General features: G+C 53.4%; 1 protein-coding gene across 2 annotated transcripts; it reads left to right on the forward strand.

The window, feature by feature from the left end:
• The first annotated feature begins 2,014 nt into the window (after positions 1-2,014).
• Glis2 (GLIS family zinc finger 2) lies at positions 2,015-24,065 on the forward strand. Of its 2 annotated transcripts, none has more exons than XM_051181336.1 (7): positions 2,015-2,111; positions 17,091-17,312; positions 18,151-18,323; positions 19,165-19,341; positions 19,424-19,557; positions 19,639-19,757; positions 21,423-24,065. In XM_051181336.1, the coding sequence occupies exons 1-7, from the start codon at positions 2,021-2,023 to the stop codon at positions 22,211-22,213; spliced, it is 1,707 nt and encodes a 568-aa protein (XP_051037293.1). In that variant the 5' UTR covers positions 2,015-2,020; the 3' UTR covers positions 22,214-24,065. The 2 variants fall into 2 exon arrangements, with proteins under 2 accessions (XP_051037293.1, XP_051037294.1); XM_051181337.1 differs by lacking the exon at positions 2,015-2,111 and adding an exon at positions 2,659-2,883 and having other exon boundaries at positions 19,636-19,757.
• The last annotated feature ends 168 nt before the right edge of the window (positions 24,066-24,233 follow it).

Below are 24,233 nucleotides of genomic sequence, written 5' to 3' on the forward strand. Positions count from 1 at the left end.
TGTTTGCTAATCAAGGATTAGTACACCAACTTCAGTCTTCAAATATATCAGGCAGTGATATTTAGGAAGCATTTACTCCTCTGAAGGGGAAAACACACAGCAATGTCAGTGAGTCCTATCTTGGGGGCTTACCAGCTACTAGGGAAAACTAGCCTCCCTTCAGTCTTTGGCATACAAGAATGCCTGCTCAGAGAGGGGATGGCTCTGAGGGAGGAGAGAACCTCCAGCAAGAGACTAAAACCAGAAAGGAAGGGGCCTTCTTTATCCATTGTTTACCATGAAGAATCCCAAGATATCTGATGCCCTAGGGAAGCAGTGAGTTCAAGTACAGGCTTTGTAATCAAACCTCAGATCCATTGAGATTGCAACCTGAATTATGCCTTCTACTAGTTTATAAAACTTTGGCTGTCACCAGGTGGTAGGGGTGTAGTCCTTTAATTCCAGCACTCAGGAGGCAGAGGCAGGTGGATCTCTGTGAGTTTGAGACCAGCCTGGTCTATAAGAGCTAGTTCCAGGACAGCCAAGGCTGTTTGACAGGAAACGGTCTGGAAAAACAAAACAAACAAGCAAAAACAAAAGGTGTACCTCCATGTCGTCCCCAGATCCTCAGGATCTTGGGTCTGAGTTCTCCCTGGAGGCAAAACAAAGAAAAATAAATTCTGAAGGTGAAGTTTCTTAGGGCCAAGGCCCTCCCAGCTGGGGTTGTTGGCTTTTTGTCCCTACAGTGTCTAGTGTGCTACAAGCAGTTGCTACTTTTTTCTGGTATCAGGAATTGAACCCAGGAACATTCGCTGTACTGAGCTATATCCCCAGCTCCTCGATAAGCATTTCTTTCTTTCTTTCTTGCTAAACTGCTTAAATAATATTTATACTAGTCAGTCAGTTTCCCACTACCAATTGTCTCCTGGCTGTAGTCAGCCTGGCTGAGATACCACGGTGGGACTAGGCTAACAGAACAGCTGAATCACAGATTCAAGATGCCGGGAGGGGGCGCTTTGCAGCCCTTCACCTCCGACTGACTCTTATGATGCTCTGCTAGTGAAAGGATCCAGAGAGTCGGCCCTTAAGAGCCCCCTCCTGGAAAGCTTTAGGTCCCGGAGCTGGCCTTCCTAGGGTCCATCTGCCAGCTAATGTTTAACCGGGCAGCACTGCGACATTATCCACACATGAGAAATGGGGTTGGAGGGGAGCAATCTTATTCCTGCCTCACGGCTTTTGCTCCTAGTTGCTGTCCTCCCTAAATTCCTTTCATGTACTGAAAGATTATAAGCACCTAATATGTGTTTTCGTTCAAAATGTAACAAGTAACCATTATGACTACATAATCAGTTAAGAGTACTGACTACATGTCCATTTGTTCACCACTTCAAGAGCACCAATTATGTGCCTACCTCCGCACCTTTTCAGGAGGGTGTGCCAAGAGCAGTATCTAGTGATGGGGATGCTCTGTGATCAAGACCCACGTCTTGATGTGTCTCTGGCACAGACCGCGGCATCAAATGCCCAAATGAAAACAGAAATTCAAACCGGAGTCAGTACTTCACTTACTGGGGATGCTGATCTGAAATGCCTTTCCGTTTCCAGCTTCGGATCAGAAGGGCTGTCTTTTTGAACCCAGATTTGTCACCAGACAGAAGATAGGTAAGAAGATACTAAGCGCGGACTCAGGAATCGCCCAAAGAAAACACTAAAGAACGCAAAGCCCGAGCTTCCTAGGAAAAGGTGGAAAACAGCTTAGCTGCTGTGTGCAAGCGTCACTGACTTGAATCCACTCCTCAGTGACCAACTCATTGAACTTACTGACCCCGAGTGCCTTGACCCCTGCCATGCTCTGGCTGGGGTTCCCAGGTTGTCCCAGCTGCTCTCACCAAGATATCATCGGAATCCTGGATTGGTTGGGGCCAGCCCTTGTGTTTATTTCACCCGGAGGGGAACTGAGGATGAAGACAAGGCAGAGCTGGAAGTGCGGAGCGTGGTCTCGAACCTGTCAGAATCAGAAAAGGCCTCTGCCCGAGCATTCATGGAACTGGGCTGGGCGGGGAAATCAGGGCCTTCTGAGAGGAATTCCTACCGCCTTCACGGCTGCCCAGGGCTGCGGGGCCCTGGCCAAGGTGACCCCGCTGGAGGAGGCGAGGGTCCCCGCCCCTCGGCCGCTACCGCCTCCCCCATCTTCCCGGTCCTTGGGGCTTTTCCTCCGGGCCGGCGCGCCCGCCCCTCTCCCAGGCTTCCCCAGGGGCGGGATATCTCGTCCTCCCCCCGCCTCCCAGGCCACCTCCGGGCCGTGTCCTAGCGCTGCCCTCGGGCCGGGGGCGGAACCGCGGCAAGGGCGGGGGGGGGGCGTCGAGGAGGACGCGCGCCTCGGCCACGGCGGGAGTCCCTCCCTCCTTCCCGGTGCCCGCTCCCCCTTGGCTATCCGCCCTTCCTCCCCTCCCCTCCCCTCCCCCGGCCCAGCCGGCCGCCCCCTCCCCCCGACGCGCACGCTCCGCCTGGCAGCTGGCGCCCCGGGCCTGGGGCCGCGGTGGCGAGAGGGGTTTGCTGAGGGCGGGAGCGAGTGAGCCGCGAGGGAGGGAGGCCGCCCCCCGCGCCCCTCCTCCTCGCCCTCCTCCACGGCCGACGGTCCCTCCTCCCGCCCCCTCCCTCCTCCTCTCTCCTCCCTCCCTCGCAAAGACATCCCCGCACGGCCCGGCCGCCGCGGCCACCTTCCCTGCCCCGAGCTGCAGATGTGGCGGAGCGGCCGGGCGCCGGGCGGCCGCGCCAGGGGAGCCCGCGCCCCGTGAGCCTCGCGCCCCGGCCCCCGCCCGCCCCGGCCCTCCCCGCGTCTGTCCCCCGCTGTCCCCCGACCGCCGGAACCCGCAGCCGGAGCCAGCCAGCCCGGCCGCTGAGGTAGGAAGCCCCGGGCGTCGCACCGGGAGGACGCGGGCCGGGCCGGGGACTTGCCTGCTGTGCGGGGCCGCCGGGCCCGAGGGTCGCCTCCCCCTCCCGCGTCCACGCCTCGCCCCGGGCCATTGTGAGCCTTCGCTGAGGCCCCTGCGCTCGCTGGTTTGCGCTCTCCCTCCCTCGCTCGCTCCCTGGCTGGGTCCTTCGATCTCACAGTCTTTTCTCCTCCTTTCCCTCCTTCTGTCTGGAGGCCGAGCCGAACTGCGGCCGGGCCCCGGGCGGGCGCAAACTTCAGTGGGGAAGTTGGGCGGTCTCGGAGGGGTTGCGCTGCGAGATGAGAGAGGGGCTCCCGGAGCCTGGGCATGAAGTTGTAAGGGGCAGCAGACAGCCGCCTTTGCTCACTGGTGCGCCCAGGTTGTTTGGAAGGTGCCCTCTCTGTCTGGGGAAAGTCTTCCTCTTGCTCCCCTTAGTAAACCCTGGGAAAGGCAGGCGGTGGGATGTCCCTTGTTTCAGCACTGGGAGCTGGAAAACTGTCTAACGTTTGGTCCACTCTTGCAAGGTGGATGGAAGCAGGTGAGGGATCTGGCAGGATGGGGAGGGTGAGCGATTGTATCCTAAGGTTGGGCCTGGAGGAGGGGGTTAGGCAGGTGCATCTCCCTCCTATCAGGAAGATTCCTGTGCCTCCCCGCAGGCCCCCTGGGATGGGGCTGGAGTCCAGGCTGGCACCTGGACGCCTTGGCACAGTGCCCTGGCCAGTAGGGTACTCAGGCCACAACAGGGCAGCGTGCTGCCTGTCTGCCTATCCTAGAGGGCCTTCCCAGCCTAGCCAGAGGGTGGCCGGGAAGCACTGGTTGCAGGGAGTTGCCCAGCCCTGCCCTGGGAAGCTGGAAGGGATGCTGGGAGGAGCCCTGGGCCCCCAGCCATCACAGCCCAAGATCTTGGCTCTAGAGGGAATGCTTGACACCAAGGGGGTAGCCAGGTCATCCAATGGTCCTACCAAGGCCTGAGCTCCCATGGGTCTTCGACTGGGCTAGGGTTAGGGCCTGAGCCTTGGCCCTTCGTGCACAGCCGCCTCCCAGCTGTCCTGGCACCCGGGAAGGAAGGTGGGGCTGAACCAGTGGCTCAGGAGATAGTTGCTATCTTTGCCAGCTTTCTGAAGCCCCTAGGCTCAGGGAGTGTAAAATGACCACTTCAGTGTGCCCACCTCTCCCCAGGCCCCACTCTGGTGGCACAGTACCACAGCTGTCTCAGCCCAGCCCACACATCCCTCTCTAGTGACCTCAGAGCCCTCCTCTGGGCTCAGACTGGGCCTCACAGCTGGCCATGGCCTGTACTGGGGGAGGAGCTGCACCTGGGGTGGGGTCTTCTAAGACACCCCCTGCTGTGCTGCAGTCTAGCCCATTTCACAGCCCATTCCCAGCTCAGTGTGTCCCTGTATGCTGCCAGGCAAGCAGGAGGCGGTGCCAGCCATTGGTTTTGTGGGATGGGGACCCCTTGGAAGCAGTCCTGTTTCTTTAGCCTTTCCCCCTCCCCCTTCTTTCCGGAGCTACCATTAGTGCTGACCCCCTGACCCCCTATGCCTGCCTACCCTTCCCTGTCTGTGACCCCTGACCTTTGGTGTTAAATCCCTCCAGCTGGGGCTCCCCGGCCCCAGAGTGACCCTGGCCCAGGCCCCCCTGGGGCAACTCTCCAGCTCTTGGCTCTCTCTATACAGGAACACCTGCCAGCCCTCCCTCATAGATGGGGTGGGGGGACTGGGAAGCCAGACAATGAGTCACCCCACTTCCAGGCATTACTGCTTTTGGGGTCAGTGGCTTCTGGGGACTTGCTGGAGTCAGGACACAATCTGTGTGTAGGGTGAATGGGAAAAGCTCCTGGCCAAGACTGATTTTGTGTCTTGGGTTCGAATTTTGGTACAACCACCAGCTTTTGGGTGTTCTTTGACCTGGCTCTTCCTCTGTCCAGGCCTCAGTTTCCTCATCTGTAAAACCTAGGGTCAGGCAAGGTGAACTTTCTAAGTCCTAAGATTAGGTTGGCCTGTCAGTGGGGGCAGGGAGAAGGCTATGTCCAACAAAAGCCAACTCTCAATTATCCGTGGGTGGAGCCAGTATGAATAACTGGATGCCACAGACATCCCAAAACCTCATTTTAAACAATCGTGTAAACCTCGTCCCCACAAAGCTTTTGTTTCTAAAAAGCTCAGCTGCAAAAGGGTAGCCATAGCCGTTTCTTCTCTAGCCTTCTTTCCTTAGTGGGAGTACCAGTGAGGGGCTTGAGGGCAGATCCTCTGACACCAGGCAGACAAAGGTCTGCCAGGGTCCCTCCTTAGGGCCTGAAAGGAAGCTGGGCCTCACCTCTGCATCTCAGGCTCCCCTCCAAGGCTGGCCCAGCCTTGGCCCTGTGTAGTGGGAGGGTCCACTAGCCACCTAAATTGTTCCAGGGTCTGTGCTGGCTCCGGTGTGGAGTGAAGAATGTGTTTTTCCTCACGACATTTTCCCATGCACATTTCCGTCTCCCCAGCTGGATTCTCCTGGAATCTGAATTTCCCACTTATGGAAGAGGGCGGTGCCAGTGCTGGGCAGGGTTTGGGGCAATCCCAGGATAAGGGAGGAGGGTAACAGCTGTGGTTGGGGGACCAGATGTTGAGGCTGGGGCCTGCAGTTCTGCTTTTTGGGAGGCATTTGGGGTTCTTTAGGAGAGAAGGACAAGCTGGGGTGTGTGTTACGCTCCTGGCTTGATCCCTCAGCCTCATGTGCCTCTGCAAGATCCATGGAAGGTTCCTGCATCCCAGGGGGAAATTAGGTGGGCTCTTTATCCAAGTGGGAAATTGGGATTTCAGAGGACAGACCTTCAATCAGGGTAGACTGAGGGGCTCAGCCTTTCCCAAAGCTGCCTCTGAGTCCCTTCTCTCTTCCTGTATGGTATGGTTGTTACTTGGAGGCCCTCCTTACAAGGTACTGAGTGGGAGGGTACTTTCCCTTTTCAGGAATGGTGGGGACCCTATGACTGGCATGGGTGTGTTCCAAGCAATGAGGGAGGGACCCTCTTTTAGCTGATGCAAGGGTTTCTGGATCTAGCTATAGCATTGGAGTTCTCCATCCTCTACTTAGAACCCTCCTCCCTCAGGAGCTGTGGAGTACTCGCACTGAGTTAGATCAGAGGACACTAAAGCCAGGTGATGGGCCAGTCATCCATTCCTGTCACAGTTCTGGGAGTGTGGACTGCAGCCCCAGCAGGGCTTGTGGGACTCAGCTGCTGACCCAGTGTATTTTAGGTGGCTGCACCAGGTTCTACCCTGTGAATTCCAATACAAGTGTGGCCAGGTTGGGAACTGGGCATTTTTAGCAAGTACCTCTACTCCTGATTGGACAAACTGAGCCATTGCTTTGATCTCAGGAACAGGACAGAGCCTGCTGGCGCTAGTAGACTGGGGGTGGGGGAGTAGGGGGGTGGGTATGCTTGCAGGGAAAAGTCTGGCTGTCTACCCCCACATCCTCCACCTTAGCAGAGCCGTCCCTCCTGCTCTGGCAAATAAAAAATGGTGGAAGTCCCCAAGTGGGTTGGGGTTGGGGTTGGGACAGCAATGGAATGGTTTGTTGGGGGGTAGGGCACTAATACCTCCTGAGTATCCCTTGGAAAAATCTAACCAGCATACATGTCTTCCATGGGCCTGGCCAACTTGACAGAGACTTCATCCTCACCTGAAATTGACAAAACCTGTGACAAGAGGCCTGTTAATCCCAATTCGATAAATGAGGAAAATGTGGCTCAGGGTGGAAAAGGGCAGTGGGCATCCGGATCTATGGGAAGGGCATGCCAACCAGTTTCCTAGTCTGGGTGGATCTGCGGCCTCATCCTCTGGCAGCTGGGTGCCCTAAGTTCTTCGATCATCTTTCCCTTAGAGCTGCCTGCCTCACCCCACCTCTCCATGGGAGATGAGAGACTAGGTTTGGCCTGCTCCCCATTCCTGCCCTGGGGTTGCGGGGGGTGGGGTAGGAGGGGGGTGGGAAACACAGGTCTTCCTAAGAAGGCCTCTAGAAACCTTCTTTATAGCTGTTTGGTCCCCTGGGAGTCCAGAGGTTCAATCTGGGTGACCCTTCTGGCACTGCAGCTGGGACACCTCCTCTAGGCACCTCCAGACTGGGCAGGCACAGTCCTTGACTGTGGCTGTTCATTACCCATCCCCCAGATAGGAGGGGGAGGCCCTAGTTAGCTGGTGGCTGGGCTGGGAGGGGCATGAGGGTGGGAATGAGTCTGCTTCAGGAGCAGGGGCTTCCCATCTGCTCCAGATGCCCTTGGTGGGGGATGGGCAAAGGGGCTGAGGATCTTCCAGTGCCAGGACTGTTGTGTTGAGCAGCAAGGGCTCCTCAAGTCCTTTGTCTTGGATGCCTGACAGGCCAGGTAGTACCCACCACAGGGAGGGCTTTGGGTCTTTCCAAGTGTGAAATGTGTATGCCTTAGCAGATGGCTAGGAGAGGGGACTCACATCTAATAGTCCTTGGTGTTTTCTTTCAGTCAAGGCCAGGAGTGGGTGGAAACCCAGCAGAGGACCCTGGAGGCTGCTGAACCCCTGAGTCAGTCGGGGCTGGGAGCCTGAGAGACAACAGTCCCTCCCAGCAGACAGGGTCTCTATGGTTTCACCATGTCTACCAATCAGCATCCCCTTGAGATCCCAACAGTAAAAAGGACTTTGGGGGCTAGTGGGGAGGATTGAGACTCTGAGAGATTTGGTGACTTGTCCTGTGGTCTCTTGGAGTGAGGGGAGGACAGAAGTCATCCCTTTCTGCTTAGCTTGCCCATCCAGCTCTACAAAGCAAATCCAGAAGCCAGGGAAGCCTTCAAATCCATCCTTACCCCAAGGAGACACTCTTCAGAAGGGGCCTACCAGACTGATCTGATCCAGCGTCTGGGGGCCCAGGGTCTGTGGAACTGAGCAGGGTAAGGCATCCTGGCATCTCAAACTTTCTGGCCCTGACCCATGAAATACCACTTTAACCTGGAACCTGCCCAGTTCCATTCCTAATCCCCAAGTCTACTGCTTGTATCCAAGGAAGCCTGCATCCGACTGGAATATCCCAGCCTGCCTGGGCGAGTTCTTCCTTGAGCCACACTACTCTTTACTCAGAGCCCACACTGCCATTTTCAGGTGCCTTGACCCCAGCTGTGATGCCCCTCCTCTGAGAAGGCTATTGACCCTTTTCTCACACTTTCTGAACTCTTCCTGCTCAGTTCCACAGACCCTGGGCCCCCAGATGCTGGATCAGGTTGGGTCTGGCAGGCCCCTTCTGAAGGGTGTCTCCTTGGGGTGAGGATGGATTTGAAGGCTTCCTTGGCTTCTGCGTTTGCTTTGTAGAGCTGAGTGGGTAAGTTAGTCAGAATGGGAAGATTCTGAGGGAGGGTGTAGGGTAAAGGCCAGCAATTGTACAGTTCAGCTATTGGTATGGGCTAGGGTCAGTGTGAGTCCAGGATGAAGCTAAGGAGTTGGGTCCTTTTGATCATCCCAGCTGACCAGTATTGCCAATACGATCTCTCCCCTCTCCATCCTTTGTTCAATTCTATACCTAGTCCCAGTGTGTGCCCCAGACTGGAGGAAGACTTCTGTGTCCTGCTTCCAGCATTGATCTTGGAAGACACTTCCATTTGTAGGGCTTAAGGCACCCTGAAACCTACCTCCTCATCTGATAGTAAACACACAACTGAATTCACTTACTCACTCAACAAACATCCATCCAAGACCAAGTGTTTGGGAGAAGTGAAGCTCAGGTGTGAGGAAACAGGCCTGGTGTGCCAGCTCCCTCTCCCCTCCAGGCCAGCTCAGTTCCTTTACAGCAAGAAAACTAAAGCCCAGGGTCTCACCTTATATCAAGTCAAGACATAACTGATTTCTCCACCCTATATCTCAAGGACTTCACACCTCAGTTCGTTATGGGAAGAGGATTGGGTTCTGGGTCAGCAGGAACAGGGGAAGGGTCTGCTGGTGCTGTCTTCTCTTGGTGTGTGTGTGTGTCTTCATGCATGTGAAAGTGTGTTGTGTATGTAGAAGCCAGAAGCTAATCTTTGGTGTCTTTCCTCAGAAACTGTCCATCTTATTTTTTGAGATAGGTCTGGGATTGCCCTGGGACTCACCTGCTAAGCTCAGCTGGGTCCCAGGAATCTGTTTGTGTCTGCTTTTCCGGTATTGGTATTGTAAGCGTGGGTCATTATGTCTGGCCTTTGTCACATGAGGCCTGAATTCGGGTGCCTATGCTTACATGGCTGGCATTTTATCAGCTGACCATCTCTCCAGTCCTGGCCATCCCTTTTTCTTCCTCAGTGGGCTTGGAGCTGCCCAGGAGCCCTAGTCCCTGCCCACTTCAGGCCTTTCTCCTTGGAAGGAGGCTCCTTATGCCTGGAAAATGCCCGATGCCAAAGGTCAGGTGGTAGTATACAGGCCACTGCAAGGACCAGGCACACTTGGCATGCTTGAGGGTGGCAGCATTGCAGCATTAGTGATGCATTAGCCAGGATTTGGACCCAGGGCTAGTATGGTGGGCCTCATAGCATTGCTGTTGGGCTTGGTGAGTCACTGGGCTTCAGCAGCAGGGACAAGGTGAACTCTTGTTCAGGTAGCTCCAAGAAGCTGAGGCTGGAGAGGTTATGTCATAGAAGACATGTCAGAGGAGAGGGTCAGGGAACTGATAGCTGCAGGGGACTATGGGTAGCTGTCCACTTGATAAGTAAGCCTCAGGCTTTTAGGGAGGCAAAGGTTGTACGGAGGGGCTAAGGGTAGGAGGCTCTGAGCTGAAAGGGCCAGTGGCATTCTTCTGTGTAGGACACTCTGGCTCCCTAGTGCTCCTCAGCTCCTGATCCAGTCCTCTGACAGGCTTCTTCTCTGCTGCTTTGTCCTATGCTGAATGGCAAGCAGACTTACTGGAGGCTTTTGTGGGGGCCACTCTTTTGCTGCAGCCTTGCACCCAGGAAGACTGCTTTGAATCCCAGCCTCACTACCGTTACTTAACCTAAGATGGGGAGAATAGTACCTCATTCACAGGGGCTGCAGGATAAACCAGGATGGTCCATAGGTTTATTGGCTTGTTCCTAGCCAGGGAGGACTTGGTCTCTTTGTCCTCAGACTTCTCTTATTACAGTACTAGTGTGAAACCCAGGGTCTCCTATACCCTAGGCAAGCACTGTACCCCAGCCTACTTTTACTGTTTACAGCAAATGTATAGACTTAAGAAAAAGTGAGAAAGAGCTCTTGAGAGTAGGAGGAGCTCCAAGGGAGGAATGTCCCCTCTTTTTACTTTTTTTGAGACAGGGTTTCTCTGTAACTTTGGAACCTGTCTTAGAACTCACTCTGTAGACCAGGCTGACCTTGAACTCACAGAGATCACTGCCTCTGCCTCTGACTGCCTGGATTAAAGGGGTGTGCCCCCACTGGCTCTTTTTACACTTTGGGACAGGGTCTTACTGTGTCGCCCACACTGGTCTTGGACTCACTCTGTATTAGAGTCCAGAATTTGTAATCCTCTTGCCTCAACCTCCCAAGTAGCCGGACGCATAGGCAGGTGACACCAGCTCCAACTCCCAGGTTTGTGTCCTCATGGCCTCATCAGATCTGAACCCCCATTTCCCAGCAGAGATGTGTACTGTGTTTCACTGCCCGTGTATCTGAGTGACCTTCAGGCCTTGGTTCCAACTGATTTATCCTGGACCCCAGCAGAGAGCCTGGTGTTGGAATGCATAAATGAAGTGGGGAGGGAAGGGCCAAAGTCCAGAACCTGCCTTCACACTCCCGCTGTTGAGTTGGCAGGTGTGGTTGTTCACGGTGGCCTGGTGTCTGCTTCAGGGTGGTGGGAGGGGTGGGCCACAGGTATGGACCTCCTGATGTGTTCGTGGGCATTGCTGGGCTTGGCTTGGGAAGTACAGTTTCCTTGCCTTTGTGGATTGGTCACCCATACCTATCTCGTCTCCTAAGCAGTGGCACCTGCCATTGAAGCCAAGAGCTGGCCTCTGTGTGCTGTTGTGCACAAGGGTGATACACATGTGTCTGTATATCTGCTTGCCCACCTACTGCTCATCTGTGAAATACTGGCCAGTACCTGTGCTGACCTCAGAACACTCTAATGAGTGCACACTGCGCCCCCATCCCCCACTCGCCTCACCCCTGCCTCCTTGCCTTTGGTGGGGTTTTTTGTTTTTGTCTTGTGAGACAGGGAGTCACTATGTTGCCCATGCTGACTGGGAACTTCCAATCCTCCTGCCTCTACTATTTGAGTGCTGGGATTGCAGGCCTTTTCCATCAGCCCTGGTCTGTGCAGTGCTGGGGATAGAACCCCAGCTGGGGCTTTGTGTATGCTAGGCAAGCACTCTACCAAGAGAGCTATTTCTCTAGTACTGGAACAGCAGTTCTACCTATGCTCAGCCTTGCTGGGCGTGTGTGTGTGCCCCTCCTGACTCCCTGCCCACACCTCCCAGGGATTTCGGTGGCTTTGTCCAGCCCTATGTCCTTCCCCTCTAGCCTGGCAGGCAGTGTGGGGGCTGCTTGGCTGGCTTGCCTCTGGCTGAGGCCCAGGTGTAGACTTGCTCATGGCCCCATAACCCCCCCCCAAAGCTGGGCAGACAGGAAAATACCAGACATAGTTGTGCATAGGTGGCTGCAGGCAGGCAGGCAGCAGGAGGTGGGGGCCGGAGAAGGGGGCCCAGAGCCACCAGAACATTTGGAGGCTTTCTGGCCTGGACAGGCTTTGCAGTATATGTCTGCAGTATATGTTTGCAGTATATGTCTGCAGTATATGTTTGCAGTATATGTCTGCAGTATATGTTTGCAGTATATGTCTGCAGTATATGTTTGCATGTTGGTATTGAGGCTCTCAGGCCCTTGTCACCTATCCTGTTGGTACAGGACAAGGAAGCTTCTCTGGGAGGGCTGGTGAGGGGTGTAGGGGGAGCAGACCTGCTAGTGTTTCCGTTTCCTCGCTGAGTGACCTTGGTAGACTCACTGTGTGGGTCACCCTCACCCTGGGGCAGAAATGAGAACCCTCAGGGCTACTAGTCACTATCATCTTCCGTGTGGCAGGAATGGGGCCAAGGCTGGCCTTATAAGATGTCCTTAATATCTGGTATGGTTACTGTGGTGCTTGAGTTATCAGTGAGGAAAAGGTCCTGTGGAGGCTTAGAGAACCACACAGCCAGAGGAGGCTACAGCCAGGTAGTTTGCTGGTTTTGCTCTGTGAACTTGCCCTAGCCAAGTTCTCTGCAAGCTGTGTGCTTGGATGCTGCTCAGCCAGTCTCTACTGCTCTTTAGCAGAGAAGAGGTCTGATCTGGACTAGTTGTCTGGGGACATTGAGTTTCTACTGAGGTGATATATATAAGCTAGGAGCCCCTTTTGGACTGGGAGGGACCTACACCTAATCATGGGTTTCCAAGGAAGGCAAACCCCAAACCCTTCCTGAAAGTGCAGTGGCTCTGGCTGCTTCTCTAGGCCTCAGGAGGTCTCTGGCCACTGCACCCTCCTTTCAGGGTCTTAGTGCTCAGCCTCCATAGGGAGAGCTTCTTGCTGGAGGGTGCCCCCCCAACACCCCCCAACACTGTGGTCACTCCACAGGACAGTAGAGGACCAAGGCTCTTCAAGGGGTAGGGCTGGCCAAAGTTCTTGTCTGGAATGAGATTTTTAACGTTTGTAGGTACACAGGGAGGACCAGTCTCCCCTAAGCGTTGTCCCTGTACACTTAGGGACTTAAGCAGTAGTGACACTTAGAATGAAATTTACTAAGTGCCTAATGTGTGTCTAACTCTGTTCTGTGTATTGAACATTACATCCCGCCTTAGGAAAGAGGAGGAGGTCAGGGGACATGGTAGGAAGCAACAGCAGGGTTGGGGCTCCATGTGGTCTGACCCATGTTTGGAACCTTGCCCACTGCCTGGTTGGGAAGGGGGCCCTGAGAGGTCCTGTCCCTGCCATTGCCTTTAAGCCTCCCTCACTGGGCGGCCAAGGAGGGTGGAGCTCTTGGCCAGAGTAGGGAGCACAGTCGGTTCCCAGGAATGTGGGGTTATGGGCAGTTTGCTTTGGCAGCATTGCTGCCTCAGCTCTCCCAGACTTCTGGTGGCCCCCGACCCTGTCATTCCCTTCAGTGCCCACCCACTGCCTGCTCTCTGCCTTTCCTGGTTCAGGAGGGGCAGATAAACCCTGTGACCCAGGGCAGGCCGTCTCCTGAGCCTCACTTTCTGCATCTGTAAAGTGCATGAAGTATCACCTGCTGTAACAGACGTAGTGTGTTGGACTATCGGCCACTGGCTGGGACAGTCACTGTGATAGGCATCAGGGTTTCGGTTTTGCCACCCATGATTACAACCTGGAGCAGGTACTTCCCCCTAGTCTTCAGATCCCCAGTCTGTAAGCCCACAGTGCTAAAGTGATGGTCAAGTTGCCAGACCTGTAGGTACACACACACCGGGGCCTGGCTGCTGACAGTTCAAAGGAGATCAGGGACTGTGTGTGTTCATTCCAGACTGACCTGGAACTTACTATGAAGCTAGCCTTGAATGACAGATCTAATTGTCTTCATTTCCCAAATGCTGGTATTATAAGCATGTATCACCATGACCGACTGCATGGAAAGGTGTACCTTGGGCCCTTGTCCTCAAGTTCTAGGCTGGTATTTGCTATATAGCTCACCAAATGGGCAGTTTCAAGACTCCCCCTGGTGAAATGGGCTGTTCTTTTTTCTTTTTGGTTTTTTGAGACAGGGTTTCTCTGTATTGTTTTGGAGCCTGTCCTGGAACTTGCTCTGTAGACCAGGCTGGCCTCGAACTCACAGAGATCCACCTGCCTCTGCCTCCCAAGTGCTGGGACTAAAGGTGTGCACCACCAACGCCTGGCCTGGGCTGTTCTTTATCACATTAGCCACACTGCTGTGGGGTAGGTGGACAAGGATACAGGCCCCACCTTGCTGAGAGGTCCTTGTCCTTACACGTTTGCCAGGGACTAAGGGACTATCTAGCATAGGTAGCCCTCCCTCTCTACCCCTCCAGTCTCAAGGCCAACCAAATACTCTCCCTCAGACACAGAAGGGCAGATATCATCCTGAGCAGGGTTCTAGTCTCCTTCTATTATCTTGGTGACTTTGAAGCTCTGTTTCCCCAAGAGGGAGGGATGGTGGCAGATAGGTCTATAGGGGCCGGGGGCCCTGCAGGAGCTGCAGCTGAGGGCTGTCTGCACAGGGTCTGCTGCTGGCGCACAATAGTAGTCATTGTCTTGACATGGCTGGCTGAGGGGTGAGGGGTGCCCAGCCCACCCTCAGGGTGACCCCCGCCCCGGGTTGTGGGAGGGCTGTCCCCACCCCTGCCACCCCGGTGGTCCCTACTCAGCCAGCCCCCTCTGCTGCTTGCCCTTCCTCTCCCACTGCTGCTTCCTCCAGCCGCTCTAATTAGTTCCTTTTGCAGCTGGAGGAGCCTCGTGGGGCCTGGACCAAGCGGCCACCTCGATGTGGGCTCCACTCGCAGCTCATGCAGGTGGGTGTGTCTCGGGGTGCACCCAGCCCACTGGGAGTGAACTCTCCAATCAATGATCACAGTTCCACAGCCAGAACAGGGCATGAGGCACTAGGTCTTCCCAACCAGTAGGGAAACCGAGGCCCTTGTGGTTTCTTCAGCAAGGTCAGGGTAGTGGCGGGCTGATGTGTTCCCTGCCTCTTGTCATTGCACTCGGCTGGGAGAGGTGGGTGCCCCTGTGGACCACTAGCTTCCCCGAGACCCACTGATCTCTGGCACTCTAAGGGCAAGCAGCCAGGTCTTGGCTAGGGAGGCAGCTTCACCTTTTTTGGGTCACAGTCCCCCACTGTCCTTGTTCTAAGCATTGAGTCTGGCTGGTGCTGACAGGGCCAGCTGTGGAGGGGCTGAGCTGCACAGACTGTTTAGAAGACTGGGGGACCTGCCACTCACTTGCCCCTTTCACCTAGCTCTGTAACAAAGAGCAAAGCTGAGCCCAGACTGGCTGCTACTGGCTGGAAATGGGAGCTGGGCGGGGACTTTGAGGTTGGCCAAGGTCAGAGCATGAGTGGGGTCATAGGCCGTCTACTCCCTGGGGGGCTATGGGTAGGAAAACTAGCTAGACTCTTTGGGGTGGCTCCTTCCTTCTTTCCCTGGAGGGGCTGCAGAGTCTGGGCTGGGTTCTGGCTTCGAAGAATGAATCCCCTATTTCCTGGGGCTGAACTCAAGGACAGGAAGTGAAGGGGTATCCCTGGAGACTGGGTGGGCTGATGGTGGGAAAGTCCCCTTTCCTGCCATGGGTGCTCCACCCAGGGAGCCCTAGGTGAACACCGCACCGTTCCCTGGAGGACCTCAGGACCAGGTGACAGACCAGTGGCTCCTCCTAGGCTCGCTGTGCTGGAAGGACAACATGAAACAGGAGCAGGTGCCAAAGGATACTTAGCTTGGTTGGCACTGTGACTGGGAGGCAGCACTTGTTTTTCTAGCTCAGGTACCCTGCCAGTGGCAGCCTTTCTCCAGGGTGGGTGTTGGGCAGGGAGGCCTGTGGCTTTGGGCCAGAAGAGGGACCAGGCCACCAGCCCTTCCTGGCTCCTGAATTCTTAATCAGCATAAATATTTACTTCCTTCCTCCCCTTCCAGGCTCCCAGCATAGAGCAGCTTCAGGGAGGTTGGACTGGGTCTGTCTAAAAATAAACAGGTAGAGAGACAGACAGACAGACATAATGGGCTGCAGGTCAAGCAGAGGGCAGCCTTTGCCTAGACAGGAATGGATAGTGGCCCAAGGCCACCCATCACTATCACCAACCCACCTACCTGGGTCTGAGACTCCTAAGAGGGTCACCAGGGTATCAATGAGGGCCTCTGGTCCAGGTATGGCTTGAGCAATAATGAGTGCATCTGACAGCTTGCAGACCTGAATCTTAAGTCAAGAGGGGCTTCCTGTTCTCCAATGATGCAGCCTTGTGTGTTTAGATCCCATGGAGCCACATGTAGTAGGAGCTGGGAATATATCCTCACAAGCAGTATCTCAGGCTAAGGAAGGGACGGACCATCATGTGTACCTAGGAAATGCCCTGAAGCTTAGAGCTTGTGGGAGGTCAATGGGAAGCATATGTGGGGCTGGGAAGTTAGTAAGGACCATGTAGGAGAAGCTGCTCTGGAGTCTTGGCCTGGAGGAGAGATGGGTTGGGACACAGTGACTGCCCTCTCTGCCTTGCTCACCCCTGGAAGGGTACTTCAGCAGCTCTGGTCCCACATGTATCTCTGGTCCCACAATTTCCCCACAAGCCCCCTAGGACACTCAATAAACTGCCCCAAGTATTTCCTTCTGCCATGTCACTTTTTGTATTAAATATGGTGGTAGAGCCTCATAGTGCGGTTGTTTAGTACAAAGATTTTCAAGGTGTGACAATCTGCATGACAAAGGCTGGGGAAACAAGTATGAGGTTTCTCATGGGTGGAAAAACCACTGCTGGAAAAATGAGTTTGGGGTGAAACAGCTGGCTTTGTTCTTAGGTCAGTGGGCTTGTGCATCCTTCTTTATATGTGAAAATTACACCAGTGAGAAGCTGTATAAACAGGAGGAATACCACAGTATGGAATTAGAAGAATGTTATTACCAGTTTTTTCTTTTTAAATACTATCTACTGTTCTTTGCTGGTCATTACAACAGACCCTGTAGGACTGGACTGGCCACAGTCCCCAGCTGCCCCCTGGTGGCTTGTGTAGGCCTAACTTTTGCCTTCCCTAGGAGGTTCAGTCTTTGCCTGTTTGCCCACTCCTGTGGCCAAGATTTCTTTGCACGGCATGCCTAGGACAGGCCCTCAGACTGCTTCCCTTGTGGGGTGACATAGTTTCCTGCCCTGGACAGGCACTTTTGGCACAATGTGTGCTCAATTGGTTTCTGAGGAATGATACCTACATCTTGGAGGATGCTTGTTGCTGCCCAACTTGCTGTTAGGTCTCTGTATTCAGACTAGCAGGTTTCCCAAGCATAGCTTCCTATGCCATCAGAAGTGACAGTTGGGACTTAGCCATCTTGTTCCTGGGAGATGCTTTGCCAGATTTTGAGTTCCATCACTGGGCAGCTTCTATCACTTACTCTCACTGTTAAATGGAGATCCTGAACTTGGCCTATCCCAAAAGGCTTATGTGAAGTGGCAGTGGAATACTGCACTAGGTAGATGTGAGTCTCCACAATTCCTATGACCCAGACCATTCAGGGTGTTATCTGCTTCCCCAGGTTCCTGCCTGAAGACCAGCTGGGTACTTTCTTTGACCCTCCCCATCACCATGCACTCCTTGGACGAGCCGCTTGACCTAAAGCTGAGTATCACCAAGCTCCGGGCGGCGAGAGAGAATCGGGAGAGGACACTGGGTGTGGCCCGGCATCATACTTTGCATAGGGAGCTGGGCCTGGTGGATGACAGCCCCACACCTGGCTCCCCAGGCTCCCCCCCACCAGGTACTGTGCCTGAGAATGCCATATCCATGCTTGTCCGTTCATCCTGTGAGTAGATGAGACCTGCCTGCCCAATTTATTCAGTGGGCATGTAAAGCTAGCTCCAACCAGGGCCTGAGGAAGGCTCTGGAAAGAGGTAGAGGGGGCAGATCAGCAGCAATAGTCCCAAGATTGTGTTCCTGGACTCTGAGATTGTATGCCTGGTTAAACTAGGTGGTGACTGGGGACAGAGACAGCAAATGTATCTTAAAGATGCTTTGTTTTCCCCTCCTAGTGTGGTGATATTCACCTAATCTTTTGTACCTTCAGCTGGACTTGAGAACCATTTTTACCATATGCTTGAGATAGAAGAGTCAGCACATCACAATTTTCCCATTTTACAGAAAGGAACATCAAGGAAGAATATGACAGGGAGTGAAGTAGTCTTGTGTTCCAGTTCTAATTATACTGCTTATTCCATGTGTCAGATAAAGTCTCATCTGTAAGATGGGCACTTACAATTTTATGTCTTTTTGTTGTTGAGATGGTCTCGTGTAGTTCAAGCTGGCATTGAACTCATTAGGTAGCCCAAGATGGCCTTAAATTCTTGATCTTTTGCCTCAAACTCCTGAGTGTTGTAATTATGGGTAAGAACCACCATGCCAGCCCCATTTCCTGTTTCTGGCAGCCTCCTGGTGAAGGTCAGACAAGATGATGATGATGTCATCACTATAACTGTCCTGGCTGCTCCTTGGCTATCTGGGGTCCCAGAGTAGTCAAAGATGGTGGTAGGGATCTAGAAGTGGTGGGACTTGGTCCAGCAAGACTCCAGCCAGCTTCCTTGAAACATGATTTCCTTCAGGCTTCCTGCTGAACCCCAAGTTCCCTGAGAAGGTGGATGGACGCTTTTCCGCAGCCCCCCTAGTAGACCTCAGCTTGTCACCGCCATCTGGACTGGACTCTCCAAATGGCAGCAGCTCCTTGTCCCCTGAGCGCCAGGGCAATGGGGACCTGCCTCCACTGCCTACTGCTGTGGTAAGGAGGGGGAAGATTCTAGAGAAACAGAGAATATGTTGGCTTCCTGAGGCCCATTGGCAAGTGTCGCCAAATTGGGTTGTTTGAAACAAGAGAAGGAACTTTTTCAGTTCTAGAAACTATGAAGTAAAGATGATGATAGGGCCATGTTCCCTAGAAAGTTCCAGGGGAAGGCTCCTTGTTGGTCTAGATTCTGGAGGCCCTAATCCTTGGCATTCATTCCCAGGCCAGTAACTACATGTGCCATCGCTGCCTGCATCTTCAGCTGGCCCTTTCTCTTGTGTGTGTCTGTGTCCAGGCCTCCCTCTTGTTATAAAGACATGTGATGTTGGATTTAGAGTCACCACAGTAGACCCTCACCTTAACTAATTACTCCTGAGAAGACTATTTCCAAAGAAGGTGATATACTCGGGTACCTTGGATTAGTACTCAGGTTGTCTTTTGGGATGATATGATTGTTTTTGTTTTGAGACAGGGTCTCTATATAGCCCTGGCTGTCCTATAGCTCCCTATATAGACCAGATATATAGATCTGTCCCTTAAACTCACAGATCTGCCTGCCTCTGCCTCCCAAGTGCTGGGGTTAAAGGTGTGTTAAACCTGGCTGTATTGATATAATTTAATACTGTCCACAGGAGGGCAAAAGTGAGGGATCTGCCTGGTGGAGGTGGCGCACACTTGTAATCCCAGCATTTGGGAGGCAGAGGTGGGTGGACCTCTGGGTAACAGTCATGGCTACACAGAGAAACCCTGTCTCGAAAAACAAAACAAAAAAAGTGGGGGGATGGGATATGAGCCTGCCAGTGGGGTACACTAACTGGCTCTTACCCTTACTCTTTAGGATTTCCAGCCACTTCGCTACTTGGATGGTGTTCCCAGCTCCTTCCAGTTCTTCTTGCCCCTGGGCTCTGGGGGAGCTCTTCACCTGCCTGCTTCCTCCTTCCTCACACCCCCCAAGGACAAGTGCCTCTCACCAGAGCTGCCCCTGGCCAAGCAGCTTGTGTGTCGATGGGCCAAGGTGAGTTGGGAGCTGGGAAGAGTGGTGAGGGCTGGGCCAGCACCCTACTTGGGATCAGAACCCTGCCTGCCTGGCCCTACAGTGTAACCAGCTCTTTGAGCTCCTCCAAGACCTGGTTGACCATGTCAATGACCACCATGTCAAGCCGGAACAGGATGCTCGGTACTGCTGCCATTGGGAGGGCTGTGCCCGCCACGGCCGTGGCTTCAATGCCAGGTGAGGGAGCAGGGTGAGGGCAGGAAGGGAGGGGCTGGGTGCCCATTGAGCTGAGTGTGCCCCGGGCCCTCTCTGGAGCAGGTACAAGATGCTCATCCACATAAGGACACACACCAATGAGAAGCCACACCGCTGCCCCACCTGCAACAAGAGCTTCTCCCGCCTGGAGAACCTGAAGATCCACAACCGCTCCCACACAGGTGAGTTCCTCATGGAGGTGTAGGGAGCTCCAGGAAAGGACTGGGAAGGACAGATCTCATTGTTCATAGCTTGTTCCCCTTGTTTGAGACAGGATCTCATGTAACCAAGGCTGGCTTCTAACTGTGTAGCCAAGGATGATCATGGACTCCTAATCTTCCAAGTGCTGGGACTATGGGCGTGGGTGTCCTATCACTTTGAAGGCATTTGCTAAGGGAACCTTTATATGGATGGGAATGACCATCTGACACCAATTTAGGGCTGGCAGATTGGGTCTGCCTCTACTCATTGTGCCCAGAACCCTCACAGAACCACACAGCTCATTTTAAGTTACTCAATTACTACATTAAAAGAGGAGGGGAGGCTAGAACGATGGCTCAGAGGTTAAGAGCACTGACTATTCTTCCAGAGGTCCTGAGTTCAATTCCCAGAAACCACATGTGGCCTACAACCATGTATAATGATATCTGATACCCTCTTCTGGCTTTTAGGCATACATGCAGAGAGAATACCATATACATAATAAATAAATCTTAAAAAAAAAAAAAAAAAAAAAAAAGAGCAAGCTGGGCATGGGCATGGTTTCACACATCTTTAACCTCAGAAACTTGGGAGTCAGAGGCAAGAGCATCTCTGTGAATTCAAGGCCTGCCCAGTCTACAGAGCAAGTAAAACAAAATAAAGCAAAAGGAATAGGTGAAATTAATTGTAATTATGTATCTTATGAAATCCAATTTATCAATGTGTGTGTTTGCAGGTGGAGTGTATGTGTAGTTAGTATTTTTAAAACATGTCAGCAAACATGGGCATGGTGATGAATGTCTGTATTCCCAAATAACTAGGTGCTTGAAGGGGAGAGTTGTAGGAATTTTTTGTTTTGTTTATGACAGGGTCTCTCTGTGTAGCCCTGGCTGTCTTGGCCAGGCTGGCCTTGAACTCGAGATCTGTCTGCCTTTACCTCCTCAGTGCTGAGATTAAAGGCATGTACATCACTATTGCCTGGCAAACTCAGGAGTTCAAGGCCAGGCTGGCCAACACAATGAAATCCCATTTCACAAAAGAAAAAGAAACAATGACCAAAACAAAACAGCAGAATATTGTAATCCCTGCTTTCATACATAGTTTTTGAGATCTAGTATGAGCCTCACAACACATCCCCTTTTGGACCCAGGTTCATTTCAAAGGCTGAGTGGTTAGAGGTGGCTCCTGTCTTTGTCAGTGTAGTAACTTTGTGATTCAAGTCAGGTAAGGTGGTGCATGCCTTGAATCCCAGCACTCAGGAGGCAGGCAGATCTCTGAGTTCAGCCTGGTCTATAGAGCTAGCCAGGGCTACACAGAGAAACTCTGTCTCCAAAAACATGTGTGCCATTCTGAGCAAGGCCACATGAAAGACTAAGATAGCATTGTTAGTGCTTATGAGGGGCCAGCCCTGTGTGGGCACATACTTCAAGGTCGAGTTCTGCCTAACAGTGTTCACAGGATCGATAGATCTTCTGGTAGCTAAAGGCCTGTTGCCCTTAGCTGGGTCAGCCTCATGCCAGGTGCAGGGATTGTCTCCCAAATCAGAGTCAGAATTCCTCAGGGGCTCTGGACCTGGGAGAGGCAAGGGGATAAGTGGAAAAATCTGGCAGAGTTGAGACCCCCTCAATGCAGCCTACCCCCTACAGGTGAGAAGCCCTACGTCTGCCCCTATGAGGGCTGCAACAAGCGTTATTCCAACTCGAGTGACCGATTCAAGCACACCCGTACCCACTACGTAGACAAGCCCTACTACTGCAAGATGCCTGGCTGCCACAAGCGCTACACGGACCCCAGCTCACTGCGAAAGCACATCAAAGCCCATGGCCACTTTGTGTCTCATGAGCAGCAGGAGCTCCTGCAGCTGCGCCCACCCCCGAAACCACCCCTGCCCACTCCTGACAGTAGCTCCTATGTCAGTGGGGCTCAGATCATCATCCCCAACCCTGCTGCCCTTTTTGGAGGCCCCGGTCTGCCAGGCCTGCCATTACCCCTAGCCCCCGGCCCCCTTGACCTCAGTGCTCTGGCCTGTGGCAATGGTGGGGGTGGGGGTGGAGGCATAGGCCCTGGGCTACCAGGCTCTGTTCTGCCCCTCAATCTGGCCAAGAACCCACTGTTGCCCTCACCCTTTGGGGCTGGTGGACTAGGCTTGCCTGTGGTCTCTCTCCTGGGTGGTTCTTCTGGTAGCAAGGCTGAAGGGGAGAAAGGTCGTGGGTCAGTGCCTGCCAGGGTCCTGGGCCTGGAGGACCACAAGACTCCCCTGGAGAGGACGGAGCACAGCCACTCGCGGCCAAGTCCTGATGGACTCCCCTTGCTACCGGGCACTGTACTGGACCTGTCCACAGGCAACTCGGCAGCCAGCAGTCCAGAGGGGCTAACTCCTGGCTGGGTGGTCATCCCACCAGGGTCTGTGCTGCTCAAACCAGCTGTGGTAAACTGAACCTGGGCTACCCACCTACCAGCTATGACAGCCCAGCTACCTACTGTGGACTCATCCCCTGACGAACAGAAGCTCTTCTGCGAAATAGCAATAATATCCTACTGCTCCAGGGGCCCAAGTGTCTGCTTCCTGGGAAGCTGCAGCCCCAGACAAGCTGGGTAGCAAGGATGGTGCTAGAAGGTCTTCAGTGGCTTCCTGGCTCCAGAGTGAGGACTTGGCTTGGACTTGTTGTCCAAGGAGCCCATGCTCTTGGGTGCTAAGGCCTCATTCACCTCCACTTCCCTAGCCCATAGTTTGGGTGAGGCCTTCCTCTGCCTGTCCTCCAAGGACCCTCCACCCTGCCTCTTGTTCCGGTGCATTACTCTACATAAGCAGGCAGGGCAGGTTGCCATTCCTCCCTGCCTTACCTACTTGTCAACTGGGGAGCCCTCAGTGATCAGAAGCCCATGCTTGGGAATTCCTTAGACTCCTTTCCCTCTGGCCTGCCCCCTGGAGGGAGAGCAAGACAGACACAGGCCCTGGCTAAGCACAGGAAAAAGCTACCTTTCCCTGCCTACTGTTATGACAAGGTGCTTCCCTGCTTGCTTAGCAGAGAAGCCTGCTGTCAGTAGCCACCTCCTGCTCAACTCAGCACTGCCAGAGAGTTGGCAACACTTTTTAGACAAGGGGTAGCTCAGCACTCACCGTTTCCTTGGGGTGTACAAGCAGGTTCAAAGGATTGTTGTACTGGTCTGGTCCAGCTTGGCTTGGCCTGGCAATGTTACCCTGAAGAAGCCTGCAAGTCTATACCAGGTGTACTACTAGGCTTGGGGGTGGTGAGGTCATGGAATGCAGGGAAGGACTGATTCATTAGAAAGGATCTTTCTAGAAACCACAAACTGAAGCCCCTAGGTGTGAGGGAGGCTAGGCAGCCACATACAGCATTTGGAGAATCAACCTGCTTGGGAAAAGCTGGCTAGAGAATGGACAAGGTTGTTTCCTCTGACTTTGCAGTTGAGCCCTTTTCTTGGTGGTGCCTCTTTTTTTGCCCCCAAAATCTACCCAAGCCAGCTCTCCCAGGCCTTGTACTAATTAAAATAAGGTCTAGCACTTATGTAGGGCTAAAGTAAGTTGAGGATATTGGAGGACTGTGCTCCACAGCTCCAAAAGGCTAGATGCGCCAACTTGGCCTCTTGCTATCTCCTGTACTATGCTGTAGAGTGGCTAAGCCCCTCGTCTCCCCATCTGTAGAACAAAAGAGCTGTTGGGATGATAGTGGGCTCAGTAGCTCTGTGGTTCTGCTGAGCAGCTCTGCCTATTCTTTTTCCCAGACTGCCCTTCTGTTTCAGAAGGGTCACCCTGACCTGATCTGACCTGCCCAACTGCTGGGCTTAGGACCCCAGCCCTGATAGGGCTTGCTGTGCTGGCTCTACCCCTTGAAGGGGCTGTGAGCAAGTTAAGGAGCTGGTCTCCTGTCTTTGGGTCTACCCACGAACCAAGGGCAACATCCTGGCTCTGTTAGGGCCCTAGGCCTTAAGTCCCTGGCCAGGGGATTGGGTTTGAGACTCAAGACCAAGAGCAGAGGAACACGGCACTGGAAGGTGACATTAGCTCAGCATGTGATTCAGTGATAGACCAGGCTTGGAAGGGCCGGTATACTTGTCGTCAGTTTGTTGTTGCACATTCCAGGACATCAGTATTTTAACAGGTTCTAAGTGCCTTTCTATTGTAGCTTATGTTTTTCTTCCTTTTGGCTCCATTGCTGTTAGCATAGAGTTTAAAAAAAAAAAAGATAAGCTAATGACTATAACAATATATTCCTCCATGTGAGAGGAAGTTTATAAAGAAACAATAAAAGTGAGTTGCAAAAATGGTTTCTGCATAATAGATGTGCCAGGAGCTAGCTTATTACTTGCTCAGTGCCTGGTTGTGGGCGTCCCAACCAGACACCTAAAGACCTGGCCTGGAGCTTTCCCCTCAGCCTGCCACCGGATACCTTCACTCTTAAAAAGAGATCAGATAGAAAGGGAAGAACTAGAAA

This window comes from Phodopus roborovskii, unplaced genomic scaffold, assembly GCF_943737965.1.
Source record: "Phodopus roborovskii unplaced genomic scaffold, PHOROB, whole genome shotgun sequence".
Classification (NCBI taxonomy): domain Eukaryota; kingdom Metazoa; phylum Chordata; class Mammalia; order Rodentia; family Cricetidae; genus Phodopus; species Phodopus roborovskii.